This window comes from Panicum hallii, chromosome 4 (genome assembly GCF_002211085.1).
Source record: "Panicum hallii strain FIL2 chromosome 4, PHallii_v3.1, whole genome shotgun sequence".
Classification (NCBI taxonomy): domain Eukaryota; kingdom Viridiplantae; phylum Streptophyta; class Magnoliopsida; order Poales; family Poaceae; genus Panicum; species Panicum hallii.
In genome coordinates this window covers 32,260,864-32,278,510 of record NC_038045.1, presented here as the reverse complement: position 1 = coordinate 32,278,510, position 17,647 = coordinate 32,260,864, and the positions used below count along the sequence as shown (strand labels likewise).

At 42.3% G+C, this 17,647-nt stretch overlaps 3 protein-coding genes across 3 annotated transcripts; 1 reads left to right on the top strand and 2 right to left on the bottom strand.

The window, feature by feature from the left end:
• Nucleotides 1-3,654: 3,654 nt before the first annotated feature.
• Nucleotides 3,655-10,980, bottom strand: LOC112889895 (FKBP12-interacting protein of 37 kDa). Its single transcript, XM_025956685.1, has 13 exons — nucleotides 10,646-10,980; nucleotides 10,434-10,495; nucleotides 9,255-9,322; nucleotides 9,123-9,159; nucleotides 8,160-8,247; nucleotides 8,011-8,075; nucleotides 7,841-7,918; nucleotides 7,563-7,610; nucleotides 6,702-6,755; nucleotides 6,028-6,189; nucleotides 5,446-5,515; nucleotides 4,180-4,235; nucleotides 3,655-4,094 (listed from the first exon to the last, which is right to left on the bottom strand). The coding sequence occupies exons 1-13, from the start codon at nucleotides 10,659-10,661 to the stop codon at nucleotides 3,921-3,923; spliced, it is 978 nt and encodes a 325-aa protein (XP_025812470.1). The 5' UTR covers nucleotides 10,662-10,980; the 3' UTR covers nucleotides 3,655-3,920.
• Nucleotides 10,981-11,907: 927 nt separating this feature from the next.
• LOC112890443 (protein ANTAGONIST OF LIKE HETEROCHROMATIN PROTEIN 1-like) lies at nucleotides 11,908-12,708 on the top strand. The gene is made up of 2 exons (XM_025957332.1): nucleotides 11,908-12,083; nucleotides 12,165-12,708. The coding sequence occupies exons 1-2, from the start codon at nucleotides 11,908-11,910 to the stop codon at nucleotides 12,706-12,708; spliced, it is 720 nt and encodes a 239-aa protein (XP_025813117.1).
• A 959-nt stretch (nucleotides 12,709-13,667) lies between these two features.
• LOC112890442 lies at nucleotides 13,668-14,501 on the bottom strand. Its single transcript, XM_025957331.1, has 2 exons — nucleotides 14,319-14,501; nucleotides 13,668-14,249 (listed from the first exon to the last, which is right to left on the bottom strand). Exons 1-2 carry the CDS (start codon nucleotides 14,499-14,501, stop codon nucleotides 13,668-13,670), a joined length of 765 nt encoding a protein of 254 aa, XP_025813116.1.
• Nucleotides 14,502-17,647: the final 3,146 nt, after the last annotated feature.

Genomic DNA, 17,647 nt, shown 5'->3' with positions numbered 1-17,647 from the left:
CAAGTTTGGGGGCCCAGATGTGTATTTTTGAACATTGGAAATCTGGATGACATCTTGAGCCAAGTTAGGTGACCTCAGGTGCATTTTACTCTATCTTCTATCTTATTTGTGATACTCTTAGATCATAGTGCTTTCCCGAGGAAACCCACAATACCTTGGAATACTTCATGGTGAAATGCAATGGTATTTTGTGTGCTTGCGGAATTGATATAATTACTCTTAAGGTATAAGAAACGCTAATAGTTAGGTTCTAATTCACAAAGCTCAATGCAGGCACCAGCACTGGGCCGCCACCTTGATCACCACTCACCACATGGCATGTCTCGACACTTGGAACGTAGGTACCATAGACTACAAAGCATGTCATGGATACAAGGTACGATATAGTACACACTTTATGGATTTATGCAGCAATCCTTTCTGTTAGCTTGGGTTGGGTGTACATGTATGAGCCTTGCAAACGGTTACAAGCTCTTATGGTGATCTCAAAGTAGCTTGGTAAGATAATCAAATCATAGAACTACAAGCCGATAGTATCCCCATCACCCTAGTGGATGAATTGGAACACTATGATAACTTGGTGATAGGAAATCAGAGAGAATTTGAGTGGGAGAAGCTAGCGCAGGAAGAAGAACAGAAGGTAGAAGAAAGACAAAAAGTTTTAGGGAGGATTGTTTGCTTTCATTTCATTGATAGTAAGCCAAATCAGTTGCCCTGGTACATATACTCCTTAGCTGGGCCAATGCAACCCGCTAGTACAAGATTCTGCTCAAGGCCCAAAGCATCATCTAAATGTTTACAGCAACATATAACAAAACTACTACACTACATTGTCGGTTGTGCCAAGTCCACTGCCCTAATTAAGAACCAAGCTGATGCTGAAGGAGACCCTATCTTCAAGGCGTAGTATAGTCCTCCCAAGTGGCCATATATAGCTTTAGGAAGACCAGTCCATGTCCATTGCACCTACACTTGTATTATGGTGGCATTCCCTTTCTTAATGAGTCTACGCGGTTGATGATTTTAATTTCTTAGGAACCGCGCATTAATAGCATTGAAAGATGGTAAAGTAGACATGGTAGAGAAAACTGGGGTATAGTCAGGCACCAATGTCTTTAACTGACTCGCATGTAACACTGGATGGATCTGCGAGTCAGGTAGTTCCGTTTTATATGTAGTGTGACCAATTCTTGCCACTACTTTGTAAGGGGAAAAGAACTTGAATGCTAGCTTGAGAAAAGATCTATTTTCCACTGAAGATTGAGCATAAGGTTGAGCCCAAGGAAAACAAAGTCACCCACCTTAAATTCTCTTAGTGATCTGTACAGCATAGGACTTCATCTTTCCTTAGCTTTTGTGCAGATAATGCATCAGTAATTCCAACAAAATTTGCCTATCTTGCAGAAAGTCAGTGGCATCAGAAGAATTCTGTTGAGGCAGCATAGGCGCAGTACCAGTATTGGGATCTATACTGATGAGGACATCGCCACCAACGATACATCCACACCTACACCAGTATCTACTTCGACAACACTACTTGGTCCTATTACTCGCGCTCGTGCTCGTCGGCTTACCCATCAAGTAAGTTCACTCTTAAGCTCAGGTTCATCATATTTAGACAATGGAGACACGTGCACTCTTATTTTACTCAGGAACAATGGAGTGGATCAAAAGAGAAGAGGCATCGCGCAGGCTGGATTCGGACTGCAGGACAGACACGACTTGTGACGGCCGCCACGACTTCATCCGGACTCCGTTTTGGTCGTTCAAGTACTTCCTGGAAATCTTATGAAATCTACTTTTCAAAGGATCCGGAATCACCTCCATATCTGTTCGGAGTCAACCGCAATCCTCGATTTACTACAGAGTCCTTTTCAGCCACGGTGCTGCGTCACCCTATTTTTTTGGCCCAACGGGCCGTGTATCAAGTTGAGTCCAATTCGGACGCATCCTAGGGTTGGAACACGACCCCAGCATCCTTGTGGTCGTTCTCCCACTTCTTTATAACCTTTAGCCGCCGCCAAGAACACTGGATTTTGTTAGATGCAAGTTTAGCTTTTGCTACTCCCTTATAGGCGCGCATGTTGATCCAGCCGTCCGTCTACTTGTTTCCGGAACCCCTCCGTATTTGAGATTCAGTTTGAGACCTTCAATTACATCTCATATTTTCAGTACTTGTTCTACTTGTTCTTGCTAGTTCTTCGATTGCTTGCAGGACGAGTGCCCTAGTAGCCGGGTGTCGCGCTCCACAAGATCGCGGCGACCATAGGAGGTGGTGTATCGGTTGCTAAGGCGCAGCATCCTTGGAAGACTGTAGTCGGGCCGTGAACGTCGTCTCATCCATCAATCGAGTTATCCCACGCCTCTCATCGAAAGATCAGGAATAAATCCTAACGGGTTCTCATCACATACAATACATACGCTTAAATGAGGAGCACTTCAAGGTTAAGTGATAGCTAGATTTCTAACAAATTTCTACTGAAGATAACCACTTGTGCCATTTTGCAGGAGAATCATGCACTAAACACGCAAGACATCTCCAAGCATTGATTGGCACGTTCTGTTTGACCATTTGTTTGTGGGCGGTAGACATCGAAAGATACTCCTTTTTATCAAAATTTGGCCAAAGTTTTGTGAAACTCGTGTCTTCATTAGAAACTAAAAATAATTAGAAAGCAACATCCTTATACGTTGTGCCCGCTGTAGGTTCCCTTGAACCACCGTTCGGTTATCAGTGCGCAAGAATGGATGGCTTGCATGGATGGACTGATACGAATGAGGTGTTCTGTACTAAGCAATGAATGGAGAATTAGAGACATGTTTGGTTTACGGTAAAAAAATTGCCGCATATCTTTACCAAGCTTTTTCATGGTTTGACAAAGGAATGGATCGATGATAGTTGAACTAAAATTGTGGCTAAGAACTAAACAGTAGCATAAAAACCATTGACGCACCTAAACTAGGGTATGTTTGGAGTTTAGGTCTGTTTGGATGGACTAACGTTGAGTGCTAAATTTTAGCATCTATTAGCTCTCATACCTTATACTAAAATTTTTGACTCTTGTCTAAAATTTAGACCACCCTATTAGCACTCCTATTTAAATAAGTTAGTGCTAAAGTTTAGAACTTTTGCATATTAGTACTTGGATCCAAACACCCTCTAGAACACACGACAATGTTTCGTTAAAATTGCCATAGTTGAAACCATATGCACTCGGAGGGAGGGAGAGAGGGAGAGCGAGAAGCACACGTGGGTGTTGATGCAAAGCATGCTCTGCCGATTGTGATTCACGGCTACACGAGACGAGAGGCAGGATCCCGATTGCTAAGCGCGACGCAACTGGTCTGCGGCTGAGATGCATGGCTGACAGTATGAAACACATAGAACACGGGTGGCGTTCACAACACTAGCTAGCACCATCACGTTAGTGAAACATGTACACTGGATCACCCCAGCTAGCAACTCGGAATACACATGCATCGTACTTTCCCATTTCAAATAGGTTGGTTTAGGTACATACTTTATACTATATCTAGATATGTAAAAAAATTATATTAAACCTACAAAAGGCAAAATGATATATAACTCGGAACAGATGGAGTAGAAAATGAAACACCACCTAGTTATGCATCGCACTGAGAGAACAGGTGCTATACCCTCATCAGCGCCTGGCAAGTTTTCCCTTTTTCCTCGTGCCCTCAAGAGTGCAAGATTCACAAGTTATGCAAGCCACCCATCAAAATAAAACATGCACCAAGGCTGAGATAAGCAAAGGTCTATTAGATACACTGAGTGACATATCAAAACTTTTTGGTACATCGGTATGGTATCCCAAGAAATAGTCACTTGAAGCCTGCTGCAGAGTACATATGGATTTCTCAGGACAACCCACCTAGTGGCAGCCCTACGGGAAACTACCTCAACTTTCCACTTTGACTTCCATTGGATCTGAAACTGTATTCATATCATTTGCAGCTTCGTCTCTCTCTTCTTCAACTGCTGTGTCATGAGTAGCTTCTTTCTGGGAAAGCATCTCCTTCAATCTTGCCACCTCTAGATCCTTGGCTTCCAACTCCTCTTGCAGAATAGACACCTGAAAAAGATGCCAGGCCAAGATCATAGTGACCTATGAAGGCAGCCAACCAAAAGTAGGCAGTTGTAACAATGATGAAGCTTACCATTTCGTTTGATCTCTCCACGTCATTTGTTACACCATCCATGTGTTTATACAAAACTGGCAACAAAAGAAAAAGGGTCAAACATATCCATCTAATCATAGCTAAAGTTCTGTCACAGAATAAGCAATCTACTAAATAGAAAGTTGTGTGGGGGAAAAAAGAATTCAAATCTAAGATATATTGTGGTACCAGAGTAAACGGTTCTTAGCAAACTAATTCTTTTTTTTCTCTAACATGTATGGAGCTGTGTATCATTTCTAGGAATTACCAAAAGTACAACACTACACACAACATACCCAATAACACCAAAAATTAGAACATTCACACCACTCTCGAAATACAAAACAACAAATGCCTAAAAAAGGCGACATGTCCAGCAACTGAGTGTAGCAGAGATGCGTATGCTGCGTTGGTTCTGCGGGCATACAAGAAGGGATAGAGTCCGGAACGAAGAGATTCGAGATAGGGTCGGGGTGGCACCTATCGAGGAGAAGTTGATTCAACATCGGTTGAGATGGTTTGGACATGTACAACAGAGGCCTCCCGAGGCGCCGGTGCGTAGTGGAGTTTTAAAGCGGGGCGACAATGTAAGGAGAGGTAGAGGTAGACCTAGACTAACTTGGGACGAGACGGTCAAGAGAGACCTTAAGGACTGGAATATCGCTAAGGAATTAGCTATGGATAGGAGCGCTCGGAGATTAGCAATTAACGTACCTGAACCGTGACCTTTGTTTCTTTTTGTTTAATCTCTAACTCTTCCTTTGGCTTGTACCCTTTTTGTGTTTCTTATTCTTGTTTTCTGTGGGTTTCATCTCTAGCCTACCCCAACTTGCTTGGGACAAAAGGCTAAGTTGTTGTTGTTGTTGTTGTTGTAAATGCCAGAACAGGAGGTACTATTAAAGGTAATGCACACACCTATCCAAAAGCAGGAAGATGTTTGAAGGTAAAATGCAATGCCAATTACGGGACAATACTGGAACTGAGCACATCATCTCATTGCATTCTTATTTTGAATAACAGACTGACAGGCATAGCTAACAAGTAGTTCGTCTTAAGTGGATTCCAAGTCAGATAAAATTTTGCTAAGACCTTCTCAACGAAAACTAATCGTGATAGCACAGCGCAATAAATGTCAAATAACCAAAAAATCTAGAATGGAAGTATAGTGAAGGATACTCTTGGTAGTACTATGAGCATTAATCACTGAAAAGCAAAAAAACATTAAAAGGAAAGCAGTGCATAACGGTGAGAGATAAAATCACTAACCATCAAATTGATTCCTGAGCTCATTGTTCTGAGACTTCAGAACTGCAACTTTCATCCCGAGCTCATGGATCTGTACCAAAGACATTGTAAAAAGCATTGATAAAAGTCTTCTTCTTTTTACAGCATAGTAGGATTTGAGAAAATCAAAAGATTTATAATTTTTTACTAACAATTAGTTGCACTATATGCATACTGAGTGTTGGAAAGTTGCATCAATAGATTTGTATTTACACAGACATTTTAATAAGATATTGATTTTGTAGCAATTTAAAATATATTGTAACAGACATTGGTGATCAAAGTATGTTTCTAAAGACTTTTTTTTTCTGAAAATGCTTCTAAAGACTTCTCCAAACCCTAATACCCTTCAAGAAACAGAATGGACTAGTTGAGTAAGAAGATATAATAGGCACACATTCACATCAGATGCACTATCGGCATAACAATAGTGGATGCAATTTTTCTTATGGCACACTCTGGTTGCTCAAGGACTATTCTCTTATGATGATCCTAATATTCAATCAGAAAGCATATCCAAAATTATGATCACAGAGGTAAGCAGGAGTCTGTAAAAGGTCTTACTTTTCCTTCCGATGCCATTGCCCCAATCTCTTCATTTTCCTCTTGCAATGTTCTACATTTAGCCATTAGCATTTTCCCAAGTTTGCTCGATGGAGTAAAATTGACAGCAGCAACATTATCCTGTAGTTCCTTTATTTTTTTCTCTTTCTCCTCCACAAGATTCTGCACAAAAGTAGACTAAGATTTGGTATGCATGGAATAACCAATGAGTCCCAAGATATGGCAGTTTTGACTTTCCTAGGCCAAGTTTCAAATTCTGATTCATCATATAATTCAGTCTTCAACCTACGGTGAAATCAGCAATTCAACAAGTCTAAAAAACAAATAGACAATATGACTAAATTACCTATCCCTTTTCTTTTTCCTGAAAGAGGATATTCGCTGCTTATGACAATTCATTTCTTAGTGCACATTTTAGATGGAAACACAAAGAAATTTCTTGTGTGGTCAATAGGATTATGCACTTGCATATTATGACAACCATATCTGACAAACAGTACAAAGGTAGAGCAAAAGGAAATCATAAACGTCCTTGCTATGTTTCTTTTAGGAATCAAAGCAAAGTGTCTTTTCTTTAAAAGAATCAAACTACACAGCCAAGTGGTTTGCTTGTTCTAAACATACAGGTACAAACGCTAAAATAAGAACTGCCTGATTCAGGAAATGTAACTAACCTTTAAGCGTGTAAATTCCTCATGAATTGCTGGATCAAGCAATAATCTCCTTGTCTGTTAATCATACAGAAGAATGAACTATAAGCTAACCATATCATAAACATTGGTTAAAAAAAATTAAGGCAATTATTGAGGACACAATCTATAGTAGAATTCGAGTAGTTTTTCAGAATTTTAGTATCTCATCTTGTTCAAGCTTGGACATTGTCCTGGTACTTTCCTGTGTTAATGCTGTATTGAACTAAGACTTGTACAAAGAACGTGCAATGCATCAATTTATAAACACACCTCTTTTTTTTCAAGCATGCAGGAGAGTGGAGAGTTGCATGTCATTGCATTAAAGAAGGAATAAAACACTGTACCAAATTCAATATAATTCCCTTACTAGTAAAGAGGTGAACACACCTCTTTATTATTATACTAAAAAGTAATATAGAAGAGAGGCAAAAACACTCTTGATACCAAAAAGATGCTGCCTTGAATAATATCTAATGACAAATGGTTATTAGGTACAAGATAATATAAATATTAAGACAAAAATAAACCTAGTTTTACTCTTACTACAACCACAGTTGAACAGTAGCCACTGGAATGAGGGGATCTCTAAGGCAAAGTTTACTTGCACAGTTAGATGAGAGATAGTGAGGGAGAGAGATAGTCAGCGCTATGATAAGGTATTTTCTCCCAAGATGAGTAACCATAACAGAGCAGCTGCGTTTGGATGCTTATGAGACACCTGGTAAACTTTATATTTGGGTGTGAGGTGCTGAAGTGGACATCAATCCCAGCATGAAAAATACAATAGTCCATTTCAACACTGAAAATTTCACATAAATAATAACATAAGAAGCTAATGTTTACCTGCATTGATGGTGGCCTTAATTGAGTTTTTAAATCTCTAACTGCAGACTGTAAATTTCATCCACAAAAAAGAAAAATCAGCACGAGAACGAAAAAACACGAAATGAAAAAAAAAGCAGCAAGACCAATAGTCCCATAAAATAAGTTAAATCTTGATAATTAGTTTCCAATTGGTTGCCACTGTGAACTGAATACAGATAAAAAAGGTTGAATCACAAAATATCCAACAAATCAAAGGGACAAGTCTCACAGCAAAATGAGGCTTCCTGAGGGTATACCTTCAGTTCTGCAATCTCCTGCTCCCGTTTTGCAAATGTTACAATATAAGCTGCCTCCCTTTTTTTTGCTTTCTCCAGCTGAGTATGTAACAAAATAAAAATAAAATTGAAGCAAAGCAGAACCATTTTACTAGTCCCTAATATAAAAAATTTGACCAAACAAAAACAACCTGCTCCTTCAATGACTCTTCTGATGACTTCAGGTTACTCAGGTATGAAACCACTGAAACAGGATCTATAATTGAAATAAATTGACTTTACTTGGTGATTTGGTTAGCCATACAAAATATTAGGATGGATTTGTATTTAATTCACAAACCTGGATTAGTTCCAGAAGGTAGAGCTGGAATGTTCTGAAATGCTGAATGCCACTTCTCGATTTCTGATTTGGCAGCTTCCAGTTCCACCTGTGATAATAGTTCAAAAATAATTTCCAGTGACAAAAGGGTGATGACATTTAGCTGGGTAGAGCAATCAAAGCATCCTTGTAGTGAAGTGGAAGCAACAGTCGAGCAGCTAACTGCACAGACCTATATTACTTGGTCCATCAAAATCTTCAAATTCGTTTCTCTACCTAAATCTTCAAAAAGAGCTTATCACTTTGGTAGTGCAATTGTACTTAGGCTGTTGGCTTTCTTTTCTCCGGTCAACTTTGACTTTGCCGGACTTTTTAGTTGATAAATTTTATATTGCCGATATATCAGCAGCAATGCAGATCCAGTTATATGGTAAGCACCCTGTTGGTAGGAATTTCTGATCATGGCCAGTTCTTGGGAAAACTTAATACATTTCTTGCTCGACTGAAATACATGCCATGCGATACAAATATTATCTTTAAGACTAACTAACTGATCTCATTCTGTAAATAATTCAACTCAGCTCCAAACCAAAATTAAGCAGACAAATAAACTAGCCAACTATCAGTTGATGCTACACCCCACACATGACAATAGATATGTACTACAATAAACCTGTGATACAAATCGAGGAGTTCTATTTATTTGGAGATGGGAAAAAAACGTTGTGCACCATATTGAACAAGAAACCGGCAGCAACATTTTTTTTGCATATTATGGTTCTTTTCTTCTACAGCTAATAATGACATGTAAATATTTTTCTTTCCACTTGCACGCAACTGATTGCTAAGTGAATGCTGATTCACCAACTTATACCAAAATTATTGAATAATGAAAATACACATAGAATATTATACAACCAGATAACAGTATTTTAATGCACTACTAGTAAATGAGAACAGCAGAAAAAGTGAATGACAACAAACCTGGCAGGATGCAAGGCTATGTTTACAGTCCTGCAAACTTCAAAGGGGAAGAATGTTAGTTCCATGTCCATTTATATTATAACAATATAAATGCTCATTTGCTCAAAAGATCGAACATGAAATGTGATATACCTTTCACGAAGAGACAGAATCATTCCTGTCGCAGCTCCTGGTGCACTTTCCTCAAGCTTTGTCTTTGCCTGCACCACAATTACAGTTTTAATGCATGGCTGATATGGAGGTAGCAAATTTATTCAAAATTGAAATATACTGATTAAGTATCATCTTAACTATTTAGAAGCAACTTCATTTCCACACTAAACCTTACCAAAGTATGGTTTGCATATGTTCCATATTGACTGATTCTAGTATCGGAAGATAAAAAAGCACAATCGGAGCAATATATAAAGTGATCTTTTTAGCATACGAGTTTTCCAGACCCAGCTGTCGGTCAAAATCACAGAATCTTATGTCTTCCACAGTATTCAACTAATCATGTAACAAATCTAATACATGGCTAAGAAGAAGTGCTATTTTCTTGCTAACTGCATCACATGGAACCTGTATAACACAGTATATGATTCTACTTCATACTCAAACCTAGGATATACCATCTTTCCATTATACTACAAAATATTTGGTCTCGTAAGTCGTAATGCATATCTGATAGCAAAACAGCCATAGAATATTATTCCATGGAACAAAGTTTCAGTGCCTAGGATTTTTAGTAGGCCAGGATGCAAGTTTTTGGTTTCTTACCTGGCCTTTCTGGTTTAACTACTTCAAAGGGCGGGTCAGATTGGTTCTACTACACAATCAATCAGTTCCTTGCCTCTAGCTTGGCGAGTCAAGGCTAACAATCCTAACATGCCCTGAACAGCTAACTATTTTTCACTTAATATAATGTTGCAAAGCACAAGCCTATTTAAAGGTAATATCTGGGATGGATCTGAAGTCTGTTATCTGGTCAGTAGATGTGGGCATGAGGGTATAAGTTGGGCGGGATGGGTGTAAATATATGGAAGAGGATGATAGGTGGGGTAATTTAAAAGGGTGCAAAATGTCTTCATCAGTACTTATACAAACAAATCTCCAACAATTTCGCACCCCTTTTGCTATGGCATTAGAACAAGAAGCAACTTTCGATGCCCAACATTCAAACTCCTAATTGGTGCAAAACATGAGTGAGACAGTAATTTCCAAAGCAGGTACTAAATCTGATGCAAAATTCACTACGAATTTTTCCAGCGTTCAAGTAGGAGTTAAATGTTTTGCACTATGCCAGAACAATAGCAACACCTAGGACCTAACCTTCTTGGAAGCGAAGACGTCATCGTCGTCGTCGTCCAGATCGCCGAACGGCCTCTTCTCGCCTGAAGAGAGAAAGAAGCAGCCGCAACAAGCAAGCAGCATAAACAAACCAAGCGGAATGCGGTGAATCATCACAACCGAAGCAGCGGCGGACATGCCCCTAACAAATTTCTGCGAGAACCCTAAAGCAGTATGCGCAGGCCCAAGGATACCTGGATCCGTGTTCATCTGAAAGGATTCCGGCGCGGGCGGCACTCCTGCGGCCGGCCGCGTGCCCGCGTGCGGCGTGCCTGTCCTGCCCTGCCCGTGCGGCGTCCGGCCCCGAGGAGGAGGGGCGGACGACCGAGGGCCGCAGGTGGCGGGCGGAGGCTGCCGGACCCGAGGAGGGGGCGAGCAGTGGGAGGGGAGGAGGCCGGAGGCTTGAGGGACGATGAGAGCGGAGCAGCCCGCGGCCAGGCCGGCCGGCTGCAGCGTGCGGGTGCCGGGCGGGGGGCCTCGGGCGGCGCCTGACTGGGGAGTGGAGCGTGGAGGGGAGCCTAGGGACGTGCTGCCTCAGATGTGCATAAGGCGGGCGCCGTGGGCCGCTAGGGTTTTGATGGGCTTCTATCCAATTTGCTGGGCTTTTTACATGGGTAACCGTGGGTAAGAATTTTACCCGTGATCGTGGGTAAAATTTCGTACACCCGCAGTAAAAATTTTTACCCTCACTATCAGGTACCACCCCCTAAAAAGAAAAAACTATCATGTACCAAACCCGCCGGTACCAGTACCCGTCGGTATAATTGCCATCTCTATTTGCTACCGGTCCTCCTCATTGAAATTAGAACTGCAAATACATGTGTGTTTCTGTGGTGAAGGTTGTGCTCTAAACTCTAGTTGAGGCCGCCTCCAGTATGTGTGCGCTCAGTCACCTGAAATAGTTTGTTAGGAATGGACATGATGCTTATACTATTACAGTTGATCCTTTGGACCAGTTGGTTTGTGTTTTACAGATGCGCTATCCGGTTGTGAGACTGTCTCCAGGAGAAGGCCCCTCCGTAGTGTATAATAGGGGTCAGGCCCACCTATTTTTTACACTTCAAATTGGCCAATCTCCAGCAGCACGCGGAACAGGCTGCGTATCGTGCTTGCTGGGCCCGCTGAGATCGTTGCTTCGCGCCTTTGTTGGGCTGTCCTCGTTCTTTTGTTGCCCACGTAGAAACCATCGCTCCCAGGCGCCGCCTCTTCATCTTCCTTCCATCAGCGACAGAAACGATCGCTCCCAGGCGCCGCCTCTTCTGCTTCCTTCGAGTGGCGATCTGAGGCCAAGTTCACCAAGCCGTGAGGTGCTCCATCATCGACTCCCGCAACCTCCGACTGTGGTACATTGATGAGCTGTTGATTTAACCATTATTTGCTCCTAGAATTTTTTGGTATGGCTTGGAGGAAGTGTCGTCGTGAGTTGATGGCTAGGTACACAGACGACGACCTAGCCATGGCAGTCACCATTGCTCAACTTGCCGAGATCGAAGAAGAAGAGGAGCCACGATGGGGTGGATCGGTGGTCGGCCATCGGACAGTGCCCCGCGATAGGTTCAATGGGTATCGTATGTTGTATGCTGATTATTTTGCTGATGAGCCAGTCTATGGTGACGACGTGTTCCGTCGCTGGTTTGTGTTCCTACATCCATTGCATGTTTAGAAAACTCATTGATGTCAAGGAGATTTATGGACACTTTATGCTTTGTACAGGTTCCGAATGCCCAAAGCAATGTTCATTGATATTTGTCATGGTGTTGCAGAGAGTATCCCATACTTCCAGAGGACATCCAACGCCGCCGGCCTTCCAGGTTTCTCCACAATTCAGAAGGTAACAACTGCAATAAGGAAGCTAGCATATGGAGGCTCTGCTGACCGTTTAGATAAGTACATTCGTATGGGTGAGAGCACAATCCTAGAAACTGTGAGCAAGTTCACTCGGACCATTGTTGAAAAATATGGACACATCTACCTGAGACAACCTAATGCACAGGACATTGCTAGGCTCCTCCACATAGCAAAAGAGCAAGGTTTTCCTGGGATGCTTGGGAGTATAGATTGCATGCACTGGGAGTGGGAGAAGTGCCCTACTGCTTTACACGGTCAGTATCGAGGACACCACAAGATACCCACCATAATTCTTGAGGCAGTTGCAAGTGCTGACCTTTGGATTTGGCATACATTCTTTGGCAATGCCCGGGTCGTGCAACAATATAAACGTGCTTCACCGATCACATGTGTTCGACAACATATCTAGAGGTACTACGCCAGAAGTGCATTTCAATGTTAATGGTAGGGACTACAATATGGGTTACTATCTAGCAGACGGTATCTACCCTCCTTGGGCAACCCTTGTAAGTGCCATCCCTAGCCCTCAGAACAACAAGTAGATTCTCTTCACAGAAAAGCAACAGAAGTATCGCAAGGACGTGGAGCGGGCATTTGGTGTGCTCCAAGCACAGTATGCAATAATCAAAGGTCTAGCCAAACTTTGGAATCAAATAGATTTAAAATACATCATCGATTGTGTAATCATTTTACACAACATGGCTATTTCTTATGGGCGAGACATGGAGCAGTTGGGAATTGAGGATTATGAGAATGCCACACAGCCAAGGCTAGATCCAAACCGAAATGTGCCTGATGTCCAACAATTGATCCAGCGCCACTTGCAAATCCAGAGCAAGCCTGCCAACGAGCAGCTCAAATTAGACCTCGCTGAGCATGTGTGGAACCGTCTAGGTTCAAGTATTTCGTGATGTGTTTTAGAAGCTAGTATGTATCCACCAGTATTTTGTGTCCCATGTTTGTAAGTACTAAGTTTGTAAGCATGTTTGTAAGAACTAAGTTTGTAAGCATGTTTAAGAACTAAGTTTGTGTCCCATGTTCAAGTATTTCGTGATGTGTTTCAGAAGCTAGTATGTATCCACCTCATTGAGCATGTTTGTAAGCTAGTTTGTAAGAACAACATGCATCAGCTCCAAACATGAAACAACTCCATACATGAAACAGCTCCATACATGCGTAAATCAAAGAACATGCAGCAGCTCCATCATGAAACAGGTCCATACATGAGTAAATCAAAGAACATGGAGCAGCTCCGTACATGAAACAGGTCCATACATGAGTAAATCAAAGAACATGCAGCAGGTCCATACATGAAATAGGTTCATAAATAACAGCTCCATACATACAATAGGAAGCATGCTCTTCCATTTACTCCTCATTGTTGGAAGCATGCTGAGTGGTTTTCCTCGTGACGATCTCCTTTTGCTTCATTAAATAGAAATCCTTTGCCCATGGAGTCATCTTGTCCAAATCCAGACTCATGACAAGGTTCTCCTCCCTTTCTTCCTGGAGTGTAACCAACCTCTCCTGAAGACGTAGTTGCTGTTCTTGGATAGCCAGCTTTCGTTCAGATCGTGCTGAGATGGCTCCCTCAGTGGCATCGGTTGCTTGCTCCACTCGTTCCTCATAGGCTTGCCGATCACTCCGCATGTTCTGTAGAACTTGTAGAAAGGCTGTGGAATTTGAGGCCGTGTTGCTGGTCTTCATCCTCTTCGCCTTGTCCCTTCCAATTGGCCTGGAAATCTTTGGAGGGAGAGTCTTGTCCTTCATTGCCTCCACTGCTTGGACTTCAGTGGCCTGCAATGTTTCGCTGTGCTCTTTATCGTTTGGTGTGGACATGTCTATCAAATGTGCCTGCCATTTATGCTCGTAGCGTAGAATGAGCCAGCAATGGATGAACTTGAACACACTTTTAACAAGGCCCTGATACATCTGTAGAGCATCCTTAACCTACAAACAAGGTGGAAGATATATAATACCAACCATACATAGGGCAAAAGAGAAAAGGTTTAAATTTACCTTGTCATCCTCACTCTTTCCACTCTCCCTCTTTCTTTCTATCTCAGCATAGAAACCACAGAATCGTGCTGTATCCTTTTGAATATCAGACCACCTATGTTGTAGTGAGTTCTTGGTCCTTTCACTTGGAGTCTTCCTATTCTCATTATAATAGTCCGTGATTCTATCCCAGTAAGATGTCATGGACTGGTTGATTCCGATAATCGGATCCTTGCTAACGTTAAGGTAAGTGGAGCACAGCGTCTCATCTTCGATCGGTGAGAAGTTCTTGGAGCGCTTTGGCAAACCCTTCTTCTAGCACTGAGATTGTGTTGCCTGGGTATCCTGCTCCTGGGTATTCTGCATATGCAATGCACAGAGCCAACAATATTACAGACATATGACTTAATGTACTATAATAAACTAGATATACGAGCAAGAACAAAGTTTAGTACCTCCACAAAGGCAGGGATGTGATGCTCCGGTGTAGCATAGCCTTCAGTAAGATCAATACATGCGGTGTACTGGACATCATCCGATTGTTGCTGCCACACGTTCTCCATAGCTTGGCTGCAAGTGATATATGCATAAAGAAAGGAAAAACAATACAATTTTAGGCGTTATTAGTTGCGACAACTCAGCATCCATAGAACAACAATAAGCAACCTAGAACGAATTGAATCGGCAGCGGTCAGGATCTTGAAGGTACCTTGGAACTCAAAGAGGCACTGGAAGGGAAGAAGATGTGCTGCCTGATGCCGTGCGACCCTCGGAGGCAGTGCGGCGGCGGCGCTTTGCCCTACCTCGCCGCCGGCTCTGCGGATGGAAGCGGCTCTGCGGAAGGAAACACGAGAGAGAGATCGCGCGGCGGTTGGAATCGAGGATACGATATGGAGAGAGAATACGGAGATATGAGGGACGCTTCTAGGCAGCGCCCCTTTTGCATTACGTGTTGCACAGCTTGCTGGGCCTTGAATAGTGACATTGGCCTGTGTAAAATGCACTTCGAGGCGAGATGCGGCCTCTACTGGAGACAGTCTGAATGGTGGAAGTTGTAGTTCCAGTAGTAGCACCACTGCTGGCATGGATCATTTAAGTAACAAATGATTGCTTTACGATGTAGTATGCATGGATACTGATTCTCATCTATTCCGGTGGTGAGTCTTCGTTGATATTTTGTTGAATGTTAGCTTGAATTGTAAATTAGAGAAATGAAAATGCGCTATATGAGGTTAAGGCTGACAAGTTTGTGGTGTCCTTCAATAAACATTTATTTTGACGAGAATCAATAAACATTTATCAATAATGTGTTGTTGGGATGCTCCAATACCACCTTTATGGGTTATTGGTGAAGGTGTTATACAGTTCCATAATAATCTTATCCCAATACAATTACCATATTGGGAGAGTATAAACTTTCCCTTTATTTAGGGGAGTTGGGTTAAAATATTGAGACAAAACCAATAATTATTGGGAAGAGAAGAGGTATTGGGGAATTGCCAAGAACATCTTTCTGAATTGTGGTAGCTTATTAGAGAAAGGGTGACAGCTGTCAGCTGGAGATGCTCTCATTGTGCAACCAATCATCAGTTTTTGCCTTGTTCTTTCGCCAGCTGGTACAATTACAGATTCTGTTATAATGAAGCCAGCTGTATGGCCTATCAGCTGTGAGAATATGTACCGGAGCATGAAAGTTTGAATTTTGGAACTTGTATCAGTGCTTCCAGTTTCTGAATCTCTTCCATTGCTCCATGGCTCAATAGGCTGAATCACAACATGCATTTTTCGTGAAACTGCAATTCCTTGGAAGCCTTTTGAGAAAATCAATAATGTTGCATAATTTATTAAAAGTTGGTATATTTGCAATTGAAAAAGAGGAACGTATAGAATGGACAGCTTCAAGGAATTTTGAGCTTCTCATTGCATAACTGTAGGTATGCTTATCCATGTTGTCATAGCTGTTCTTAACAGCAGCAAGCAGACCTGACAGATACATTCTCACAATCAGGCATGACTCTCACAATGAAGCATACTTCTCTGGAGTTGGCACCAATCAAGAGACTGGTAAGTTCATTAGCACCTGTATGCTCGATGGATTCGTTTGCCTTCTTATACCTTACTTTTTTTCTATTTTTATTGGTGATGATGAAGTGAAATTTAATGCAGTTAGGAACCCAATTTGTTAAAATTTTATTTTCATAAACTATAAATTTTGAGAAAAGGGATGTTGAGGGCAAATACCATGAAGTATAGAATACCAAGGTGGAATGTAACCGGAACCCTCGTACAGATGATGGACCGTCTCCTGGAGTGGTCGGAGCGGCTCACAGACAGGGCACGCCTGGCTGAGGTCGGACCCCCGACCTCCGCTACCTGGCTCTCAACCGATCTGTGAATGGGGCCCACAGGCTGGACTCGGGAACGCCCGACCTCTGCGACCGCTAGATAGGACTTCGCGCAGTCAAGTCACTCGTGTGAACACCCCCTCCACCCCCCCCACACCGTCAAAGACCTTTATCATCTTCGTACCAAAGCGCATGCGCCCTCCTACCACTATCCACTGGAACAGGCACTTGATAGGTTGCGGTGACATCAGAGCGAGCCTAGCACACGCCTGCCTCGCATGCTTATTACCAACCCCCAAGGGCAAATGTGCATCCCATTTCACACCACTGTAGCCACGCACCATGATCTTTACCGCACCATGATCTTTACCACACCATTGTCCCATGCCTTCCTTTGAAACGTATAAAAAGGAAGAACAGGTCTCCTTTCTCCTCTCTCTCGACCCTAGATATTTTCATGGGCCTAGCTAGTGGGCTGCACGGGTATGGCCAGGCATACCCTAAGCCCAGCCTAACAAAGCAACAAGCATACATATATTATGTAAAAAACTCTCTTCCTCCCGTCTCCCTCGGTCGTTCCATCCTTGCGCGGCTGCTCCGTCGCTCGCATGGCCCGCGAGGTGTGAGCGCTCGTCCCCAACGTCGGCGCTCTGCCCTTTCCCGCGCCCCGCCCGCAGCTCCGGCTCCGTCCAAGGACATTTTTGGCTCTAATTTGCTTAAGCTAGAATTACAACTTGATACCTATATTGATGTCATGAGACATGATGATAGATTCAATGGTCTAGAAAACCTTGTTATTTAAGCTTGTGTGGTTTATATTTCCAAACTATTAGTATGTTGTTTTAAACTATCTGGATTATAATTTAAGACTTATTATGCCATTTAGTAGTTGTGTAACGAATTGTTGGATAATTTTTATGAAACTCTACCGAATTGCTAAATAGATTTTACGGGTTTGCATATAAACATTTTGTTTTGGCATACCCTGTCGGTGTTTAACCGGCT

What these genes read in the sequence shown, in the direction of transcription:
- LOC112890443 (XM_025957332.1), top strand. Translation starts at nt 11,908, where the DNA reads ATGGCAGTCACCATTGCTCAACTTGCCGAGATCGAAGAAGAAGAGGAG. An exon ending in GACGACGTGTTCCGTCGCTG is followed by an intron (nt 12,084 to 12,164) that starts GTTTGTGTTCCT and finishes TGCTTTGTACAG; the next exon opens with GTTCCGAATGCCCAAAGCAA.
- LOC112889895 (XM_025956685.1), bottom strand. An exon ending in ATAGCCTTGCATCCTGCCAG is followed by an intron (nt 8,248 to 9,122) that starts GTTTGTTGTCAT and finishes CTATTATCACAG; the next exon opens with GTGGAACTGGAAGCTGCCAA. An exon ending in AAGAGTCATTGAAGGAGCAG is followed by an intron (nt 7,919 to 8,010) that starts GTTGTTTTTGTT and finishes TTACATACTCAG; the next exon opens with CTGGAGAAAGCAAAAAAAAG.
- LOC112890442 (XM_025957331.1), bottom strand. Translation starts at nt 14,501, where the DNA reads ATGACATCTTACTGGGATAGAATCACGGACTATTATAATGAGAATAGG. An exon ending in GAAAGAGTGAGGATGACAAG is followed by an intron (nt 14,250 to 14,318) that starts GTAAATTTAAAC and finishes CCTTGTTTGTAG; the next exon opens with GTTAAGGATGCTCTACAGAT.